The 23010-nt window shown below is 42.0% G+C and overlaps 1 protein-coding gene across 1 annotated transcript in view; it reads left to right on the forward strand.

Moving 5' to 3' along the window:
• Positions 1–23010, forward strand: part of SMAD1 (SMAD family member 1) — a 42670-nt gene extending 19660 nt beyond the window's left edge. The window contains exons 3-7 of the mRNA XM_035111632.2: positions 8011–8265; positions 10282–10398; positions 13658–13879; positions 16074–16330; positions 17381–23010. Of these exons, the coding sequence (XP_034967523.1) occupies positions 8011–8265; positions 10282–10398; positions 13658–13879; positions 16074–16330; positions 17381–17524 (995 nt within the window). The 3' untranslated portion in view covers positions 17525–23010. The remainder of the gene's footprint in view (positions 1–8010; positions 8266–10281; positions 10399–13657; positions 13880–16073; positions 16331–17380) is intronic.

The following is a 23010-nucleotide window of genomic DNA, read 5'->3' on the forward strand; positions in this document are numbered from 1 at the left end:
AACCACATTTGGAAAGCTTGCGTAATTTTTGTTCAGCGAATTACTTTGGTAGACCAGAACTGGTTCTCTCTCTGCTTAACTGGAGAAGGGGGAGAGATTACTAAGGATAAAAGTTGCAGGGAGTATCCCAATTATTCCAAGTATCCCAATTTGCATACTTGAGCTCCAGAAAACTGTACTATAGATAATTTATATATACCGTAAATGTGGGTGTGTGGGTGTATCCCCCCTCTCTCTGTGTCTCTGTGTGTGTGTGTGTGTGTGTGTGTGTGTGTGTGTGTGTGTGTATAATTTGAGGGGGTGAACACTGTGAAAAGTGATATGCCATTTGGAAAGCTGAGACTGCTAACTGCAGCTGAAGGGCAGGAGTAACTTAAAACTGGCAATTCAAAGCTTGGAGAATCCAAGCTTTGTCAGCATGCTTCCTGGTAGATTGCTGCATATATGTAGAGACGGGAGGAGGAAGAAGTGATAGGGGAAGCTTGTCGTCATCTGGCAAACACTCCAGCACAATTGTCGGAAAGAAGTGCCTTGCGCAGGCATGTCTGTAATAGCTAGCTATAACGGACTATACAAAGCCATGGGCCGTGTACACAAAAGTGTTGTAGTTTAAAAGACTATGCTAAGTCTAACTAGCGGGGTTTTGATAAATATTTAAACATGCCTTTGAATCTAATGTAATAAGGGGTCATGTTTGTCTCCTCCTGCAACTGTAAGGATGTGAGTTCTGGTCTTGGAAACTGTGTTTTGTGAAGTCTTTTGTTTTGTAATGCAAAGATAGCAGTCCTTCAGTGACTACCTTTTGCCTTCGAACTACGGTAATTTTTCCCTTTTACAGATCCTAAATATTGTATGCCTCAGTACAGCGAACTTCCAAGTAATTACACTTAACACAGTCTAGGCTTCTCTTGTATCTGCATTTTCAAGTTAACAATTTAAATGACTAAACGCAGGTGTGCTCTAGTCATATTTGTAAGACTCAAGTGCACTCTTTTGACCTCAGGATTAAATTGCAAAAGGAAGAAAGAACAAGCAATTTAGCTAATTTGTTAATGTGCTGAAATTCTTTTTAATTGGATATAACCACAGATTAAGAGCTATAGTTCTCTTACCTTGTTATCTGTCCTGGAAGTAGGGTTGCGAATCTTTTCCTCCCTCTCCCACTGGCAGCAGAGTTTTTTTTTCAATAATTCTACCACATGGATAAATCTGTAGGTTAAGTTCTTAAACATTGAGATGTAAGCTTGGAACCCCCTCTGCATGCAGTTTAGGCAGGTGGTGGAAGGCAGTAAGTTTCAATCAGAACAAAGAAAAACTGGCAGTCTTCTTGGTATATGTACCTGTCATGCTAATTCTTCTTTCCTAAATTGGAGGATGCCTTGTCACACCTGAGCAAAGAGTGGTTTTACTTTTTAAAAATATTATTAATATTACATTTATATGCCACCTTTGCTCCCAAGAGAGCCCAATTTCCTGGGTAAATAGCTAGAAGTGATGATGATGGTGTGTGTGTGTGTGTGTTTGAAATCCGATGTATTCTATAAACTTGGACATTTTGGAACACTTGGCTGGTATGTGCTTTAAAACATTGAAGACAGAACTGGCTTCTGGTTTCCTTGTAAACTTTCATTGTAAAGAGCCTCTGGGATGAATAATTTGTCTTGACCTCAGTTTTTGTTGTTCTTGGGGCTTGGCCCACTCTATAGTAAGAGGGGAGGATATTAAGGCTCCCCTTAAGAGACTCCGTCTGATTTGTAGTTTTATTATACAGTGGTACCTCGCTAGACGAATGCCTCACAAGACGAAAAACTTGCAAAATGAAAGCGTTTTGCGATTTCAATGGAGACTCGGAAGACGAAGTTTCCTATGGCGCGCTTTGCAAGATGAATTTTTTTCATCCCATAGGGTGCCTCGCAAGACGAATTCCCCCCCCCAATCTTGCGAGGCACCCTATGGGAAACCGCACTTCAATGTGTTCCTATGGGAGACGCTACGCAAAACGAATTTTTCGCTATACGACTCACGGGACAAATTAAATTCGTCCTGCGAGGCACCACTGTATTACTAAAACGGCCTTCCCTAAACTTTCCTCCAGTTGTTGTTGGGCTCCAACTCCCATCACTCCAGCCAACATAGCCAGTGGTCATGGATGAAGGGAGTTGCAGTTCAGTGACATCTTGAGAGCCACAAGTAGGCCAACCTTAAGTATCCATGGTAGTATCTCTTTTGTTCGGTGTGGTTTTTTTAAGGCACACATGCAGACACATTTAATTTAAATACACACACTTGGTTAGCAGCAACTGTCTCAACAAGGCCTTTGTAAAAACTCTTAGGTGCTGGGATAACCTATATTTCCTAAACCAATTTTCCAGTAATGTGTGCAAGTTTTAGCCAACACAAGCAAATATAATGTGGAGCATTGACCTTTAAAGTTAGGTCTTGAGCTGTTCAATGTAAACCAAAAGTATATTTACATTTTGTGATGTGATGCCCTGGATGAATCCCTCTAAAAGGCTTGAAATCATCTTCTGGAATATTGATGAGCTTCGATACTGAACTTGGTTTCTTTAGGTGGATGCCACTGGAATTTATGAGTCAGCAGTGCCTCCATGGTTTCCATGACTAAGAACATATCCAGGCATTCAGTCCTCATGTGATTTATTATCATGTGGGGGCGAAAAGGAGGGACATGCTTGCTAGCCTGGCTCCCCTCCTCCCCCAGTCTCATTCCCCTGATGACCAGTCCCAGCCATTTTAGTGGGATTCATTTAGAGGGTTTTTTTTTGTTTTGTTTTTACATCAGTTGATAGAATGATACACAGTGCTAGAAACTCCTTAAACCAACGTTACAGTCGCCAAAACGGAATGTCTAGTTGCCATTTTGGGGGGCAAGGTGGCCCCCATGCCTTATTTTTTCAAATGATGGACTGACTGATTATCAGTTAAACATCTGGCTTGTTCAGATGACAACCATTAGCTAGGTGAAGAACTATGAGAACTTAAAGAAGAAAAGTCACTTTATCCAGGGACAGTCCACATACTGTATATTCCGGCGTATAAGACGACTGGGCATATAAGATGGCCCCCAACTTCTCCAGTTAAAATATAGAGTTTGGGATATATTCACCGTATAAGAAATACGACCTGGCGTATAAGACGGCCCCCGACTTTTGGAAAAGATTTTCCTGGGTTAAAAAGTAGTCTTACACGCAGGAATATACAGTATATATTGGCCTATTCCTACCTCTTTCTCTTAATGGTTACACGGACCATTCATAACGTAAGAGTATTCTTCACAGCAGTGAGCAGGGCAGCGGCGTGGGGTAAGTGAAGACAAACTACAACCATTAACTATAATGTTGTTCACTGCTCCTGCTCAGGCTGCGCAGAAAGAGCATTTTGGTTCCTGAAATTCATTCTGATTGTGCAGATAGCATTCTGAACTATAACTACTCCAAGCTATATACCGGTAGTTTCGGAAGACCTAATGTTAATATAGTGTAGTCTTGAAACTGTAACGTAGGCTGCAACAAATTTGATCTCAACTATGCAACAGGCTAGGGACCCAGGTGGCGCTGTGGTTAAACCACTGAGCCTAGGGCTTGCTGATCAGAAGGTCGGCTGTTCGAATCCCTGTGACGGGGTGAGCTCCCGTTGCTTGGTCCCAGCTCCTGCCAACCTAGCAGTTCAAAAGCACATCAAAATGCAAGTAGATAAATAGGAACTGCTACAGCGGGAAGGTAAACGGTGTTTCCGTGTGCTGCTCTGGTTTGCCAGAAGCGGCTTTGTCATGCTGGCCACATGACCTGGAAGCTATACGCCGGCTCCCTCGACCAATAATGCGAGATGAGCACGCAACCCCAGAGTCGGTCACAACTGGACCTAATGGTCAGGGGTCCCTTTACCTTTATGCAACAGGCTACTTAACATAATAATCCATGCTTTTAGTGTAGATGTGAACAGTTATGACCTAATGCAGGTGTCAGCAAACTTATTCAGCAGGGGGCCGGTCCATTGTCCATCAGAGCTTGTGTGTGAGGGGGTGGACTATATTTTTTGGGGGGGGGGAGGAAGTGATGCAAGAGCACCACGATCCCCAGTGGCTGCTTGCCTGTGTCTTGCGAGCGGCAGGGGTGGCGGGACGATGAGCGGCATGCGAAAGGGCTCCGGAGAGGGGCTGCTTAAAATGGCGGCCGCTCAAGGGCTGCTGCTGCTGGCACCAACAAAGCCCAGCCCCCTTCTTCCTCTAGACAGGGCGGGGAGAAGCCAGAAGAAGGTAGGGAGGAGGCGCCACTGCCATGGGAGGGAGAGGGAGAGGGAAAGAACGTGTGCACTGGCGATCCACACGGTGATTCCTGGACCACCTGCGGAAAAGGTGGGCTACATGTATTGTGCTTGGTAATGCTGCTGTGCAGCAAAACAAACTTTTAGTTAGTAACCATCACCAGGTGAACAAAGAAGAGTTGCTCGTCTAGAGCAGGCATAGGCAACCTTGGCTCTCCAGATGTTTTGGAACTACAACTCCCATCATAGCTGCCAAGTTATCCCTTTTTTAAAGTGATTTTCCATTATGCTGAATAGGCTTCCTCGCGAGAAAAGGGAAAACTTGGCAGCTATGACTCCCATGATCCCTAGCTAACAGGGCCAGTGGTCAGGGATAATGGGAGTTAAAGTTCCAGAACATCTGGAGAGCCGAGGTTGCCTATGCCTGGTCTAGAGAGAGTACCAGAAGGCAACTGCACTCCTTGTAAATCAGTTCCTTTTTCATTTCAAGAAAGGAAAGTGATAACGTTCTACAGCTGTATCCTCCAGTATCTTGCAACCTCTCCAAATAACAGATCAGTGCCTCTTGGTTACTTTGCAGCAACAGGTGTGCTTGGCTCAACATAGCCAAAGTCTCAAGCTGTCTCTTCAATTATGCCTCTTCCTCTGGGCTGGCAGCTACTTCTGAGATCAGCTTCCTTTCCTGCTGTGTCAAATTTTAGCAATTTATTTTGTACAGTGGAGGTGTCCAACTTGATCAAGCTAAGCGTGCTTATCCCAATCCAACTGCAGGCAGGTTTTTCATCTGAACCTCTTGGGGTTTTGCCCTCTTTCTCAAGGATGTTAATTTGGGGGACCCGGGTCACTGGGAAGCTCCTGTGCTTTTACTGAAGCTCCTGTGCTTTTACCTAGCGCAGAAATGGGAGAAGCCACACTCGAGTCGACCTGCTGCTTTTTAAAAGGTGTTTGAAAAGGTATAGAATCCCTCTCAGAGTCTGGGACAGGCAACTCTTCCCAGCCCAATTGCTAGCATTTGTATCCCACCAGGGGGTCTCACTAACTAGCTACAAGTTGCTCTAAAAGTGATGTGAAGTATGAATGTTCGCCTTCTGTTGGAGCAGGTTCAAACTGAAGCGCCTTGCCATTTCTAAATTAGTGCTTGGTCCCACAGCTCTGCTTCTGAGAGCACACATCACAGTGTTTGTGTTTTGCAAATTGTGTTTTTATTAAGGGAAATCTCACGATAGGCAGCTTTCACATACTTTCGCAATGTGGGAGACTCTTAAATTAGCGACATGGTTTCCATGAGCTGTTAAGGAAACTCCGTACCAAAAGCGACACTTTCTTTCCCCCTCTGCCCTTTGTCTGTAGCTTGCATGGAAAATCCAGTGTCTCTGGAACCTTGGAGAAAATGACTAGTGTGTCCACTTTTAGATTGCAAAAAGCACTTTGAAGATTCTCTTTCCAGCTATTCTCAAAATGCAAAACAAGCCCCCCCCCAACAGTGTTTCATATGCCTTTGTTTAAATGTGTGAGAGAGGAGAGGAAAGATGTGGCTTGTTCTGGTAATCAAGGCATGAGTTATTCTAGGCTCAGTCTCCTTTCAGGAACTGAGGAGAAGATGCAACATTTCCAACAGATACCAGGGGAACTGTTAATGTCCTGACCTGGTGCCCATAGGCAGTAATGTGCTGAAGGAAGGGAAATAACTTGAAGCAAAATTCAGAAAAGACAGGGCAGATTGTATGTCTAGAATCGTGTCTCATGGGGGTAGTGACTGTGGGCAAGGATGCCTTTGCTCAGGCTTAGGTTGGTGCACTATCTGTGTCTATTCTAGAGAAGATCGGACCCAGCCACAGTAACGCATGCCTTGGTTGCATCCAGGTTGGGTTACTGTAATGTCCTCCAGAAACCTTCAGCTGGTCCAGAATCTAACTGCAAGGATGTCAATGGGTGCTCACCAAAGATACCATACCACACAGATTCTGTAATAGCTGCGTTTGTTGCAGAATTGTTTCCTTCCCATAATTTAAAGTGCTGGTGATGACAGTTAAAACAATAAATGGCTTTGTGCCAGGATGCCTGGATCTATACCTAAGATGCATTAGAGTAGGCATCCCCAAACTTCGGCCCTCCAGATGTTTTGGACTACAATTCCCATCTTCCCTAACCACTAGTCCTGTTACCTGTCACTAGTCCTGTTAGCTAGGGATCATGGGAGTTGTAGGCCAAAACATCTGGAGGGCCGCAGTTCGGGGATGCCTGTATTAGAGAGACCCATCTGTGTCCCATTCATAGTTGAGGAAGATACATGGAGGGCCTTCTCAGTGGCTGCATCCAGATTGTGGAATACTTCGCCCAGCAATATCTATTTTACCCCTTCTCATACATTTCATTGCTCACTTGTTAAAACTTCCCTGTTTTGGCAACTGTATATCTGGCTGGGCAGGGGATTTTCGTATCCTGAAGCTTCATTTGAGAATGTTTCTGAGTTTTGTGCTGTTTTCTTTTATGGGGGAATGTGCTTTTACTTTTTTAAATTGTTGTAAAATGCCATGTACGAATGCATTGGAAGAGTCTGTTTAATGCAAATGCACTGGACAGACTGGGCAAAAGTTTAACAAATAAAAAGAGAAAAAGGCAGCTTAATGTAAATATAGTCATATGGTGGGGGCGCTGCGAGAATCCTAACTTTGTGTATATACTGAGGGCATCTGAGCTCATGGAGATTGACCAGAAAAGGGATCTTAGGGTCATGGTAGATAGCTCACTGAAAATACAGACTCAGTTTGTGGCAGATGTGACAAGGGTGAATTACATCAGGATCATTGGGGGGGGGGACACACAATACTTCCAATACCATTTTTAGTGTGGCCATGCTTAGTTTACTGTGTACCGTCCATGTTCAACTGTCTGGTGTCTGACTTCTTCTTAAGTTGGGTCTAAAAGCTTTGGGAGCAGCACAATTCAGACTGCTTTGGAGAAGGTTCATTTTGTATCAAACAAGGCCCCAAACCCTGCAAAGTGGCCTATTTGGTTCTGGATTTGGATTCTCTCTGAAGCAGATGCATACCCCTAATATATATATGACTTTCAGGATCTGAGGGAGCCTGCTGTTTAATACTAGTTGCTAGGGAGCAACAATGGGAGAGGGTTTTTTGTCATCTCGTTTTGCCCATGAGTTTCCCATAGATATCTGGTTGGCAACTGTAGGAAACCGTAGCATTTCAATATTAACCTTTTAGCGCATTGCTTACGCTAAAAATAAACTTTCAGCTGTTGTCTCTTTAAGTTCTCTGTCCATAGCCTATGTAGTGCTATCATTGTCTTCAGAAGAATTTCCCAGTTAACAAGGTTTTGGCTTACAAACCATTAAGTGGTTAGCAAGCCAGCAAAATGCACTAAAAGTGTTTCAAACATCGGCATTAAATATAGAAAACACTGCTCCGTGTTTTATATATAAAAATAAAGCAAATACCTTTGATCATCTTGTTTCCAGCTACTGTGAAAACCGAGTTTACGACTCTGGGACCCTGGCAGTCAGTGTGCCACTGTATGAATTTAAGTTATGTAATGACAGGATCCAATGAAGTGTCCTTGCTGAGACCTGTTTGTTCCTAGAAAGTGTATACCTCACATGGAATGGTTGCATCCATGGGAGAGTTTGCCTTTGTTCTGTAAATGTGGCCTTGAACTAAGTTTTCGGTCTTTCTCTCTCTCTCTCTCTCCCCCCCCCCAACTTTCCAGTTCTTCCTCCAGTGCTTGTTCCGAGACACAGTGAATACAACCCACAGCACAGTCTCCTGGCTCAATTCCGCGTGCCACAAAATGAGCCACACATGCCACACAATGCTACTTTCCCAGACTCTTTCCAACAGCCCAATAGCCATCCGTTTCCTCACTCGCCCAACAGCAGCTACCCAAACTCCCCAGGAAGCAGCAGTGGCACCTATCCTCACTCACCTGCCAGCTCGGACCCAGGAAGTCCTTTCCAGATGCCAGGTAAGCTTGCTCCAAGAGGCCTCGGAAGGAAGTTCTCAATGTTAGGAGCATGGTTGGGACACTTGTTCTGCTTGGTTCAATATCTCATGGCAACCAATGAAAATGCAAAACATTTGCGTGTTTTTAAAGGGTTCTTTATGGCAATTAAAACTACAGTGGAACCTTGGTTCTTGAACTTAATCTGTTCCGGAAGTCCATTCGACTCCCGAAACCATTGGAAAGCCAAGGCACAGCTTCTGATTGGCTGCAGGAGCTTCCTGCACTGAAGTGGAAGCCACAGCGGATGTTCAGCTTCCGAAAAGCATTCGAAAACCGGAACACTTAACTTCTGAGTTTGCAGTGTTCGGGAACCGATTTGTTTGACAACCAAGCCGTTAAAGAACCGAGGTATGACTGTACATACTTTTTGTCAAAAAAACCCCCATAATTTTATGTTCCAGGTAGGTAGCCGTGTTGTTCTGCCGTGGTCAAAACAAAATAAAAAAATTCCTTCCAGTAGCACCTTAGAGACTAAATTATGCCCACTTTCACCTGTCAGTTCTCGGAAAGTGTGAATAGGTGTCGCGTCGAGGATTTTAATGAATTACCAAGGATTTTAATGAATTACCACATAAAGATAGCATTAAAAAGGTGCTTTGTTCAACTAGGATTCCAGATTGGTGCTGAAGATCAAATCCAAATTACCAGGGGAAGGCAATTGTCCATTAAAAATAAAACAAAACCCACACTTCACATTGGTTCAAGAAGGAGGCTCAACTTTGTTAGTAGAAGTATCTTATGACATGAGTTTGCAGTGTCTCAAAAGGGCAAGTAGACAAAGACTAGCATGAAGTTTGCGCTTTTAAATGTTGCACAGAAATAGCCTATTCTCACTGTTCATTCATTCTTCCAAATCTCTCCTGTGTGTTTTGGGTTGTAAAAAGATGCTAAAGAATAGCTCAGTTGTGTTTAAACTTCTGAAAAATTAAACTAATGTAGGAACACACAAACATGGAGGAAGAGAAGAAGTCTTCAAACTATTCCTGGTGTAGCAATCAACAACTGTATAGCTGGTGACAGCTTAAACCTAAGGATTCTGGCTGGTTACCCGGCAGTAAACCGGACTTAGCAGCACTGATGTCAACAGCACATGAGTGTAAATCTTGCTATGTACTGGATTGCAGCCCCTGTTTGCTAGTAAACTTAAATGTTACTTTGTTCATCTCCTAATTGAAATGCTTTATTTTGATAATTGGTCATGCATTAACAGCTCACCTGAAAGCCACAGGCCACCAGTAATTCCATGCAGGTGAGTGGGCTGGTGGAGGAAGGACAGATCACTCCATTCTCCTCTGCCATTTGGTTTCTGTGCTAGATGTGGAGGAAGGAAAGCCTGATCCTCAGTTCTTTCCCTCCTCTGTCATTCCACTTGATCAAATGCATTTTTTAAAAAAACTAGTCTGCATTTCTGCACATCTTTAAAAGAGGGGGCTTCCCTTCCAGCATGAAAATAGGGGTTCCTCTTAGTAGGTTGGCAATTTTAATTGGCTTATTTGTAAGGCTGCTTTAGCTGCTGTTAGTTCTGTTGCAGTGCCATATTAGGGAATTATTGCTGTTGGAACTGGGAAGGTAGGAAGAACAGAAGTACAAGAGTGTTGCCTGAAATCTTTTCCAATAGGACTGATATTTATTAAGCACCTAAAATCACTAGCTATGATAAACATAAATTAAAAAGACAAAGCTCATCAGGATCACTTATCTCATGTAGAATAACTTGACCTTTGTCTGCTTCAAAGTTGAGTTCCCTCAAAAAGAAACTCTAAACTGTTATTCCTTGATCAGAAAATAATGGCTTCCGTTGTTAGCCTTGTTTATAAGAGTTTAGTTTTGTCTAGCAAGCCTCACTTGAGACAGAGGAATGAAGGGTTTTATTGGGTTATCATTAATAGGTGGAAATTGTTGCTTGACCTGTCTTAGCACTTTCTACTAATGTACAAAGAGAAATTAAATTATCTGTCCTGTATTTTTCCCATTTAGCTGATACTCCCCCTCCTGCTTACCTGCCTCCAGAAGATCAGATGACACAGGATGGTTCACAGCCAATGGACACCAATATGATGGCACCTTCAATTCCACCAGAAATAAGCAGAGGAGGTGAAACCTTTACGTCCCCACTCCCTTTTATTAATACAAAATGTGGTCTAACATATATATGTTGCATGTGGAGTACTGTATAAACATTATTATTTAACATTTTGTTTTAAAGCTGGCTCGCAACCGATAAAGCAAATGGTTTTGCTGATCTGTTCATTTCACATAGACCTTGTTGCTGACAAAAGCAAGAAGCAAATTTATCATTGTTTATGCCTGACTCTGTAGATCTTCTGCACACTTTAGTTTTCTGATTGCCCTATATCTTTGTCCTGTCATTGTTGCATTCCTTAGGAATAGCCCCAGTAAGCAGAGGGCTGTGTGTCTAACCAGTCTTTAAGGGTGTGTTTGGATATTCTGGTCACAACAAACTGCTATGTATTGGGTCACAAGAGATGCATATAAACAGTGTGCTTCTCCCCAGGTTGGCTCCAGTTCATGTGGCAGGATCATAATATTTCTGCCACCGGCACTGCCATATGTAGTGTTGTGTGTTGGCTAGACCATGACCATAGCAGTTTCATCCAAGAGCACTGGCAAGATGGCCGGATCTGGAACCAGATTATTTTTACAAGCTGTGTTGCTACCAGAAATCACAGCACTTGCAGCGTTACCCACTTCTGTGTTCACAATGGCAGTTTCCTGCACGCCCTTCCCACTGTGGCTTTGGGGCCAGATATTTTAGCAGGAGGCAGGGAACAGCATGTACTGGACAGCTGAAGGATGTTGCAATTACAGTAGTAATGCTGCAGGCCCGACGACTAGTACCGGTAGCAACTAGTGGCAGATGCTCCCTCTAAATCTTGGTAACTTTTTCCTCCCCTGATCTTAATATCCCTCCCTTCCCATTTTTTAAAAGAGGGTAAAACTACACTTGCTTATTTCCTTTACACTTACATTGTTTACGCACACCTGTTTCCCTTAATTCTGTGAGCTCATTTCTCTACTCCTGTACCTCTACCTGGTACGTAGGGTCACATCCTTTGTTTTATAGCCCTTCAGAAAAGGTCTGCTGAAGTTCACATATAGGAAGGGCACCGGCAGCAAACGTAGGCTCAAGTACTCTCGCTGCAGACATTTAGAGAGGCCTGTTCTTTGTGAAGATTTGTTAGTCTTAAGAGATTTGACTTAACAAGCTGCATCCTGTCAATGAAGTTGGGTAACTCCTATTGTTGGCTCATGCTGGGAATGGAGAGACAAAGCACACCTGCTCTGCATGACTTAAGGCAAATGTGAGGAAGTTAGTATGAAATCTGTGTGAGAGAGATATGATTTCATTCTGCAGGAATGGCCAGCTGGCAGGATTTCTTCCAGAGTTTGAGAACTAGGGCAAAGCTGTGTGCAGCCTTAATGGTTGCTGGCATCTTAACTGTGAAGAGTGCACCTACTTGCTAATAATTAAAGGCTGCCTAACAATGACTTGAAAGGATTAAAAATATCATGGCTTGTTTGAATCAGCACTTCTTAGCATAGCTTTCGTAATCAGTGAACAGGATGGAGAAAAGCCTTATTTACAAAAAAAATATATACCGCTGTATCATAAAACTATACCAGCAGTTTACAACAATATAAAAACAGTTTATATTGTGATAGAATAGGATATATTATACATTTAAAAACTAGTTAAAAGCAAAAAGAAATAAAACAAACAACAATAGACCATGATGGGGGATGTACTCTTAATTGCCTGCATAAGCCTGATGGAATAGAAAAGTTTTCAGCAGGTGTTTCAAAGTTGGCACAGAAGGTGGCCACTGAGTCTCTGTTGGCAAGGTGCTCCACAGGACTGGCCAATGGCACTAAAGGCTCACATTCTCATTGTTTTCATAAGAGGCTCACCAACTTGGGGAGTATAGTCTGCCATCTTAAGTTCCATACTGTATTATCCGTTTCCTACAGCCAAAACTACACTTGTGACTGTCATTGGCTGAGTCTCTCTTAGCAACCACAAGTCACTGTGGTGTAGTGGTTTGTGTCAAACTTCTCAAACTCAGATCCCAATCTGGCCAAGAAGCCCACCTTGGGCCAGGTGGGAAAAGGCCTGCAAGGCAGGGAGCAGATCTTCCAGGACTCACAGCCAAGATGGTCATAGAGTGTCCCAGGAGGTCATATGATGGACAGCTGAGGCCAGGGCATCCCACCCCAGTAACAGCTGTAGTACAAACACTCCTAGCTATAGAAGGCAATTGGGACTTCTGTGGCAGGCTGAAATCCTGGAGTATTAGGAACCTCTTCCTTCAGGAACAGTGCAACCCATTCTAGATCGGGTCATCCACCTGATTCTTGAACACAGGAACCACCTAAAACACAATACCTCTGTGTTAGAAGGATTCACTCTTGGTTGGTTTCCATCAAGCCCATCACTGCTTCAGGGCTAACTCAACATTTTCTCAGCTTCCGATCCAGTTGATATGGACAGATAAGTGCTAAGTACTTGCAACATCATGCTCCAAATCCCCAGCAACGGGTGGTTTATAACATGGCAGTTGAGTTACCCTAGGAGACAGAATGGACCCTAAAGGGTGAGACCCTGACTTGCAAGTGCAACTCCACCATGATATGGACATTTGCTCAAGGTAGCAAAAGTCTTTTGAGCAATAGTTCCTGGTGCAAAGCATACATTTTGAATTGCATACTATCCAATGACTTCAATGTAAATAGGCATGGTTTACGGTAGCCCATCTGGGTTTTCTAAAGCGTTGAAGTGGGCCGTGATGAAAAGGATTGCCACTAGGTGACCAGTCAACATCGTTTGGTAAATTGAGTGAGACCTGGTAGTTTTCTTTCTAGCTCATTTGCCACACAAACACAGCACACCTGCCCAAACATAGAGATGAGTAAAGCCTTACTGGTTACAACCATTTTGGGGGGAAGCCAGTCTGATCATTCTACTGCAGGGACTCTCAACCTAACCAATTAGTAGATTATCAGTACTGCAGCCCTAGTTTTTGTGAGTCTACTTGTAAAGCAGGGTGGTAAAAAGAATCTGCTCACTGCTTGTTAAAGTACCAGTTAGAGCTCCTTCTCTTTTCGCTATGTGGAGGCTTTGATTGAATTGCTAGTGTGGCTCATATGTATTGCATAATAGGGCATTGTGGGAGAATGACTTCTAATTAGCAGCTGTGTAGCCAGATTATGTTTTTCCCTTTTGGTTCTTCAGTGATCTTAAGCCAAAACCTACACACTGAAAATAAATAAAACTTTAAAGCTCAGGAACTCATTAATTCTAGTGTCACTGATTTCTGATTTTCCTCCTTTCCAGATGTTCAGGCAGTTGCTTATGAAGAGCCAAAACACTGGTGCTCTATTGTCTACTATGAGCTCAACAATCGTGTTGGAGAGGCATTTCATGCCTCTTCAACAAGTGTGTTGGTCGATGGCTTCACTGATCCTTCAAACAACAAGAACAGATTTTGCCTAGGGCTGCTCTCCAATGTTAACCGGAATTCCACCATTGAGAACACCAGGCGGCATATTGGCAAAGGTACTGTGAGGTTTTGTTCATATTTGAAAGTGGAAAGAGAGAGGAGCTGGGATGCAAGCAACATTTGTTTGCCTCAAGGCTTCATTGAGAAGCAACATATTCAGCGTTACACAATGTAATCTCCTTGCAAACAAGGAAGTTTCGACAACTCATAGAAACGGCTGCATACGATCCAACTTCCAACTAGACAGTTTTCTCCCAAATCGTTTTATTGGAATAAAAACCTCTTGAGCTGCAACTAAGCAGGTGGATCTATTACTACACAAGGGGTGTAGTAGGGGTTAAAATAACTATTGGGCTCCCTGATGCAGCTACAGGAGTATTAACGTAGCTTGCAAAATAGTGGGGGAAAGTGTTTTTTTTTGTAAAGGGCAGAGAAGTTGACATCTCTTGCTTTCCCAGTTCAGAATCTGAAATTGTTTCCAAGGTAAAATAGTACTGAGATCCATAGGAGAAAAAGAGGAATCACTTAAAATTTATCTACCTTTTATAGAAGCGTTTGTATTATATGCCACCTGTTTTAACCCATAATACCCCCAATATATAAAACCAAATAAAAAATGTGCTGTCTCCTTTATTTTAAGAACTGAAGTAATTTAGTAATGTTCTGGTTTTCTATATAATTTGTCTTTCTAGAAGCACTTGCTTTTTGTGTCTTTTTAAAAAACAATTTAAAAATGAGGCAGTCTTGAGTGAAGACTATAGCTTCTATACTTTAAATTGTCTTGGAATAAAAATAGTTTGTCAAATATTTGTATTAAAAATTCCCTACTTGGTTTTGCTGGAAGATGACTTTGGTTTTACAAAGCCAGATATGAACAAGGGATTAACCCCCCCCCAAGGTTATGACTTGTATTTTGGCTATATAAAAGATGACTTTCTCTTCCAGGAACGTGTAAGACACAATTGGGGACTATCCACTATTGGTGCTTTCAAAACTATTCAGAACATACTTTTTGGTGCGCTGAAGGACTTTATAAAGTTTGAATAGCAACAGGGTTTTAATCTCCCCACCCCCTAATAGCCCCATCCCTTACTAGGGATGGACAGATTATTGAATTACATTTCTATCTTCCCCTTCCTCCAAGAAGTTCAAGGTGATGTACATGGCATGTCATTTATCCTCTCAACAATCTGTGAAATAAATTAGGCTGAGAGATAGTATTAACCCAGCTGAGCTTCAATGTTTGAGGGGGCCGTTGAACCCTGTAGTAGATATTCCCAGTACTGTACTAGTTTGACATTCTGATGGCCCAATTTGAGAAAATAGCTGTAGCCTCTAAATTTCACTTTGGGTCAAAGATCACTAGATGGCAGATAGCCACCAATAAGGAAGAGTATGCCAAATTTCTCTAGTTCAGGGATGTCCAACAAGTCGACAGGTAGATTCACAAAAACTAGGCTCCTTTTCCTTTGCTTTTGCCTAAGAGCACCTGGCCCCACCCCTTCTCTCCTCGCTGCATTTTCTCCTTTTCTCTTGAATGGAAGACAGAGTTTTAGCTGTGAGGCAGACGGCTTCCACAGTGATATCTTGGTGAGCGGCTAATCCCCCTCCCCCTAAAATGTTGCCAGCCCCCCCTAAATGGAACTTTATTCCCTGAACCCACTAAAATAGAGCATTTCCCCCCTCTTAAAGAAGATCAACAACTTTGACCTGAACCCCAATAAAATGGGGGTAGATCACTTCCAGTTTTTAACTCTGTGAGTAGATTGCAGTCTCCTGGAAGTTGGCCACCCCTGCTCTAGTTGAATCAGTATTAGTATTAGTCTTAAATTTTGCTGTTATTTAAGAAGATCTGCTAAAACTACAGTAAACCCCAATCTAAATAGAAGCTGAAACTCAGACCAAGTAAAATGAAGAAGTACTTGGTGTGCTTGGCTAATGAGAGTTGAGCAGATGTCGTTCTATCCCATTGGTTTCATTAGACACAAACACATCTGCATCCCCTAGTTTTTAACTAGAAAATTCCTTCAAATCTAAGGATATGTGCAGATGTCCAGAAAAGCAGATGTCCAAAACACGTTGCCTATACAGCATGCAAATAAGAAATTTGGACAACTGCAGTTATGTGGTTGGGCCAGGTATGTAAAATTCATGCATCGTTGTGGAGGTGTGTGATCTTTGAATACCTGCAGCAGTCTGAAGTGCTTTGACTTCAGAATAAAACTAACAGAATCATGTCTCTTTTTATAGGAGTTCACCTGTATTATGTTGGTGGTGAAGTCTATGCAGAGTGCCTTAGTGACAGTAGTATATTTGTGCAAAGTCGAAATTGCAATTACCACCATGGCTTCCACCCAACTACAGTCTGCAAAATTCCAAGTGGCTGCAGTTTGAAAATTTTCAACAACCAAGAGTTTGCTCAACTTCTGGCTCAGTCGGTGAACCATGGCTTTGAAACTGTGTACGAACTCACCAAGATGTGCACTATCCGTATGAGCTTTGTAAAGGTAAGCAAGGCTTTGGGGTGAGTGTGCCTTTGGCCTGGGAAAAAGAATTAACTTGAATTGATGCTATTAAATTTTAGACCTCACTTCAATAAAACTTGCTATAAAAGCAACCTAGACAGATGAATGCATGTGCATGCAAATGCTGCCCAAAACGTAAATCTTTTGGAGGCTGCTGCTGAGCCTACTCAACAAATACTCCCAAAAAGTACTGTAGAGCTGATGCTAAGAAAGACTTGATTTTTTAAAAAATTGCACTGTGTCTTTCATGTTAATCAAACTTACATCTGAAAGATACTAACCTGGATTTTGTGAAGTGTAGCTCTAGCTCCAGAACCAGTGGCAGCACTAGAAATATATAATCTTTTTTTAAAAAAATGTAAGAAAATTAATTATATCCACTTTATTTTCACAAAAAATTGTGTTCAGCAGTAAATGTTTGCTAGTTAAAAACTCCCAATAACAGCAGCAATAAAACTATACCTTGAGACAGGAGAGAAATCACCCCAGTGGGGTCTAATGCCTATTAAGTGGAAGGCCAGTAAGAAGCTTGGTTTGGTGCTCCCTGTGCAGGGAGTCCTATAATCGGGGTGCAGCCACTGAGAAATAGAGAAACGTTGTGTTTGGCTGACTTGTTCAGTGGTACCTTAACATCCATTAAAATCTCTTTGAAATTCTAGAGATAAGGTGCACAGACACTGGATACAAAATAGATGGCAGTGTGTATGGGGGAAAAAATAGTACAAAGAATTGAGAAAGCAGCACTGCCAGACTAAACACCAACAGGTGTTTTCCCTTGAAAGTAGAAGACATTACAGCACAAGCTGCCCCACCCCATTGAGCGTGATCACTTACTTGGAAGATTCATGTCTTCAGGCCCATCTGGCAAGGTTTTAAATCTACTTCAGATTAAAATTCAGAGATCCGAAAATGGTTGCGCTCCTTTAATGCAAAAAAATACTGTCTCCTTTACTCAATATGACGCCTTTGGATTTTCAGAATGCAATTAAATCTGTAGCAAGAATTGCTGTAACATTCACTCTGTGTTTCTAGGGTTGGGGAGCAGAGTATCACCGGCAAGATGTCACAAGCACACCGTGCTGGATTGAGATTCACTTACATGGTCCCCTTCAGTGGCTGGATAAAGTTCTTACGCAGATGGGCTCTCCTCATAACCCAATCTCTTCTGTGTCTTAAAAGGATTCTGAGCAGCTACACTTAAGAAACTATTGAGCCTTGCATGTACTTGAAGGATGTATGAGTCAGACACATGTACAAAACTGGCAGCAGCCTTTATTATACTTGACCTCTGTGACCAACTGTTAGATCAGGAAAAGCCGCTACTAAGTTGTTGGTATCAAGACTTTTTAGTTTACATAGTAGTAATCTTTATACAGGGCAGCGTGTAATAGCTAGGGATGACCCAAGTCTGCGTAATCTGGACGCTGTTCTCAAGCAATCTTATCTAGAACACTAAGATCCCCTTGTGCTGAATATCCATTGTGTTTTGCGTTCTGGGAAGAGTACCAAAAAAGAAGAAGGCTACTCTCCTTTTTAACAAGCTTCTCACAATATTCGAAAGCTAATGGTTCTTGGTAATAGTTGCTATCCTCAGAAAAATTAAGGCTTCTGTGTAATCTTCTGAAACTGTGTACTGACCATACCGCTGCAAGAATTTTTAGGTATGCTCTTTGCTAAATGTATGTACAGTGTATCTGGAAGTTAGAGATGGACTAGCCTAAAGAAATATAGTTGCGGGAGGCGGGTGGGAAGGGAAGCTGACATGGACAGGTAGAATTATACTGTAAACATAGCTTGTTAAACAAGTCCAAGTCTTGCTGTGTGCATTTCATTTTTATAGAGGCTTCATCTTACTAACTGATATATTTCTGCCCAAGCACAGCTTCATGGAGCAAGGCTGGGTCAATAAACGCTTTTGTCATGTACTGCAAGGTCTGTATATTTCAAGACAAACTATACAGCCTTTTAAAGATTGGACAGTTTTATGCAGTTCACATAACAGAAGTAGCTGTTTTCGTTTTGTAAGAGGTTTGTGTTTTGCCAACTTAGCAGATGTTAGCACATGTTGGGAGGACTTAAACAACCTATTCAAGTGTTTCAGACTTAAAGGTTAATTTTTTACCATTTAAATTGTTTTCTTTCTGCTAATGTTTTTATATTCATTCAAGCTGTAGTACTTTTCCAGTATTTTTTTATTCCAAAACTTAGTGGTTCATCTCTACTGAAGTTCAAATAAACGTATTGCTTACTTTGATTAAAACACACTCTTTGTGCATTTTTCTCCCTTATCAAACTACAAAACATGAAGTAGCTGTGATATAAATGAATATCAGTTGCTGAGAAGTTTCTTGGGAAAGGAGATATGCAATGGAACTGATATGCAAGCTGTCAGCATGGAAGCACAAGCAATACTTAAAGCTCCCTTTTTATGCCTTCTTTTAAAAAAAGGTAGCTACTTTGTCTAATCTTATTGCCAAATTTATTGGTAAAGTTCTTTAAAACTTTGCTGGTGCTTTTAACTGCCTTATTTTACCACATTGCATGTTTTTGCCTTCCTTTTAGCTGCTTGAAAAACACAAGCTTAGCGCATAGCTGCCAAGTTTTCCCTTTTCTCACGAGGAAGCCTATTCAGCATAAGGGAAAATCCCTGTAAAAAAGGGATAACTTGGCAGCTATGGCTTAGCGGTCTTGGTGTGAGGGATGTACCATGGTTCTATGCTCACTGCTTTAAAAAGAAATATACCTAGCAGCAAGATGAGTGTATGCTAATAATGAAGGGAAGTGCACACGATATCCATCTTCACATGATTAGTTTCTTAAGGATAGAAGAATCACCCTTAACTCAAATTGGCCTAATAGCGCCATCAGGTTCATTGGTGGAAGGGCGGAAATAGCTCCAAAAACACATAATAAACTGCTAGTCCCTGTTGCCTCTTATTTTTTTACCATCACTGCTCACCACATTGATGCTTTCATCAAGCAGCTACCTCATCAATGCATATGGGAAGGTCCATTGTCCAATGTGAGTCATTAGAACCTGCAATCTAAGAAGATGACAGGAAGCAACCTCTCCTTTGATGAAAATTTCTGGGATGTTGTTCTTATTTGGTGTAGGTAAAGTGGCCCAAACAGCCCCTGAGAAATTGCCAAATTGGAGGAAGACATGAAATAGAAGTTAAGAACTGTTTTTTCATATCTGACAGCATGAGTGTTACACAACCCACAGTAAGAGCAGAAAAAAAGTTAACATTGTGAATAGATTATTTTTTAATCAAATAAACAGGCATTTCTGCTTTGTGCTGACAAGCTGAAATAGGATATTTGATCAAGAGCAGCAACTCAACAGCTCAGCTTGTCAGCTGCTACAGAATTTGAACTGCATCAAAGTAAGTGGACCTGAATGTGGTTTTAAAAGGGTGATAGCTTTTTAACCGTATACAGCTGAATATGTATTATTGGCAGTAAAGACTGTAGTTCCTTTTAACTTCTCTGGAACAAACAATAAAGAAACTGGTAAGTATTGAATTTATGCTGCATGGTAACTGATCACACTTTTTGAACATGATCAGTTATCTGCCCTCTTCAGGACAGCCTTCAGAGAAAGCACTCTTATCACAAATATAATTGCTTGTTAAAGTGTCGGTATGCATTTCACTTCAGTATACATGAGTCATAAGATGAGGTTTCCCACCCTTACTGGAACGTGCAGTCTGCAAAGCAATTTGCCTTGGTTTTTAAAATGCTTAAAATCTCAGTTTTCCCTTTAGCTTTAAATAATAATAATTGCAAGTCTTCTTTGGTTGAAAATAAAATCTTTCTGCCCACTAGCCAGAAGACAAATATAAAGAGCTCTGAGGGGTTTTTATATTACTTTAGAGCTAATTTGGCTGGGATCCACATTGCACATAGTAATGTGCCTGCTCCTCCCAAGACTGCTTGGTATGCAACTCCTATTAAAGGGTGTCTCCTTGGCTCAGGAAGTTTTTATATCATTGACAACTTAGGACAGCATGTGCTAATAAGATGTATGCTATGCAGGCACTTCTCCAATTCTGCTTCATAGAGGCTCAGCAAAAGAAGCAAGAGTGGAAGTGATTTTAGAAATGCACATGAATTTGAGGTGTGCCATGTTTAGTGGCCTAGTGTCAGTAAGTGGAACCCACCAGTTGACAAGAACATGTCTCAAAAATGGTTGACTTCCTGCTGGTACAGAGAATGCAAACACCATTCTGACAGCATCTGGAAAAGAAGATGGCTGCAAACCAGGCTTTTGTTTACTTGGAAAGTTAATCTTTTACATTTGAACTGCAGAGATTGGGACCTACAGTTGTGAATATAGCGTACTCCAGGATTCTCCTGAAATTTGGCAGCTGTAATGCATGCAAAAGATGCAAAGCCTTAAAAGAGCTCAAGAGCTCAGTGGAGACAAAAATGATGTGATAAAATGGACATAGGAATCCCTATGAATTCACACCACGTTGATCCCCCAGCATCTCCAGGCAGAGCTGGAAATGTCTGCATCTAAAACTCAGTCATCCAGAGCCACGGCCAGTCAAGCTTGACAATTCTGAGCTAGGTAGCCCAACGGCCTGAACTGGTGTGTGTGATTCTGTATCTGCAGCCCAATCCCAGGCATATTAACTATAGAGCTCACTGAGTTCAGCAAGACTTGAGTGTGTATAAGATTGCTGCCTATCTGAGAGTAATTCTACTAAACTAAACTAAACTAAACTTCTGAATGCATAGGATTGGGCAGCTAGAACTATGTATGGGTGTGTGAGTCAATTTGGTTTGTTAGATTTGTATTATCCTATTAAAATGGATGGGCAGTTACTATACCACCCTCATGTGATACAAAAAGGCTAACTTCTAAAGAAAAACTGCATTGAATATAACATATAGGACAGCAAGTGATATTAATATAAGTATAGGCTGTGTACTCCTAGTGGGGAGTAGAGCCCCTGAGAATTCAGGGCAACTTACTTCTATGCAATTATGCATAGGACTGGGCTTGTAAAGCCAAGTTGGCCAAACACTGATCTGTTTAGAGCTGTGGTTAGCCTCAAAGTGATCTGTCTGGAGGCTAACCACAACCCCAAACAGTTTGATGAGACTTAGAATGAGGTGGAGCAGCAGCAAATTGCTTCCTTCATACTTCTCAGCACTTTGATCACCTCTCCCTGTCCCTAGCCAGTCCATGGCTACTGCAGTGAAAATCAGGGAAGCGTGTATGTGTGTGACAATGGGGATCAGTTGGCCAATGCACTGTTTCTAAATGTGCTGGTTGATGCAGCCAGTGCTGGCTCCAGGTTTTGTGGGGTGCTCGTGCATGATGTCCACAGTGTGTTCCTTCTAGGGACCTGCTTCCTTGCCCCAGTCCCCACTGCCAGTTGCCCTCTCCCTTTGGGCCCATTACTGCTTAGAAGCATAGCTGCCAAGTTTTCCCTTTTCTCGCGAGGAAGCCTATTCAGCATAAGGGAATTTCCCTTTAAAAAAGGGAGAACTTGGCAGCTATGCTTAGAAGGAGAGGACAAGACAAGTGAAGCCTGTTGCTCATTTTCCTTGCTCTCATCACCCTTCCTGTTGCTCCCCACCACTCCTTAGAAAGATTAGGGGATCAGTTAAAAGGAAGTGAAACTTGAAAGTCAATTAAAATCACTTTAGGATGCCTGGAGTTCATTTAAAACCACAATAATAGAACCTGAAAGAAAATGAATACTAATGATTAGGAAAGTGACATGTAACCCAATGTGGTTAATAATAAGATTTAAAGGAGCTGTAAAAGATTGGAGGTTGCCCACCCCTCAGGTAGATGCACAGGCCCTTATTCTGATCTAGCAGGGCTCTCTATTTTCTTACACCTTTAGGGAAATTGTGGTTGCTTTCACCAGGATTGAAATCAGTGCAAATTTACTCATTATTCTAAACTGTGGTGATGAGATCTAGAATTTAGGACAGTTCCATATTATTTTGTAAGTGGGATTCAACTCTGCCATTAAAGTGGATCTGGAGCTCTTGCACAGCAAACCTGCTTCCAATTAAAATAAAATAGAATTTTCAGGGTTAAGGAAAATGTGGACTAAATTGGTTGATGTGAAATCATAGAACTTCCTGGCAGATCGGAATGCTCAATAAACTGCTGGCATCATATAACCTCCTTGCAAGCAAATCAGACTGAACACTTAATACACAAGTGATGTGGAAGAAACTTTAGTTGCCTTCCCATAATTGTTAATCCTTTTCTTCATGCCACTGTTTACCTTCTGTGTTCTAAGACTTGGATTGCAAAGCTCTGTAATAATAGGGAGACACCAACTGCCCATCCATGGTTTTTGAACCTCAACCTCATTTAGGTGTTGGCACCAGACACACAGAGATAATAACAGGAGCTAGTTTATAACCTCCCCTTCCTAATTCACAATCTTTCTTCTTTGGCAATCACTCGTAGTCTAGTAAGATTGTCTTCCATAAACACGGTCAATGAGTCCGTAAGTGACTGTGGAGGCCAATTCTGGATCTGCATGTCCTTCCACAGTGGGGACATTGGTTTCCAGGCGGGAATTGACCATGGTGTGGATTGGCCAAGCGTGCCTTCCTCTTAGCACGTTTCTCCCTTGCATCCTGAGATCGAGTGTCTTCAAAGCCCATGACACCTTTGGTGT

The sequence above is a fragment of the Zootoca vivipara genome, chromosome 9 (assembly GCF_963506605.1).
Source record: "Zootoca vivipara chromosome 9, rZooViv1.1, whole genome shotgun sequence".
NCBI classification, from domain to species: Eukaryota; Metazoa; Chordata; class Lepidosauria; order Squamata; family Lacertidae; genus Zootoca; species Zootoca vivipara.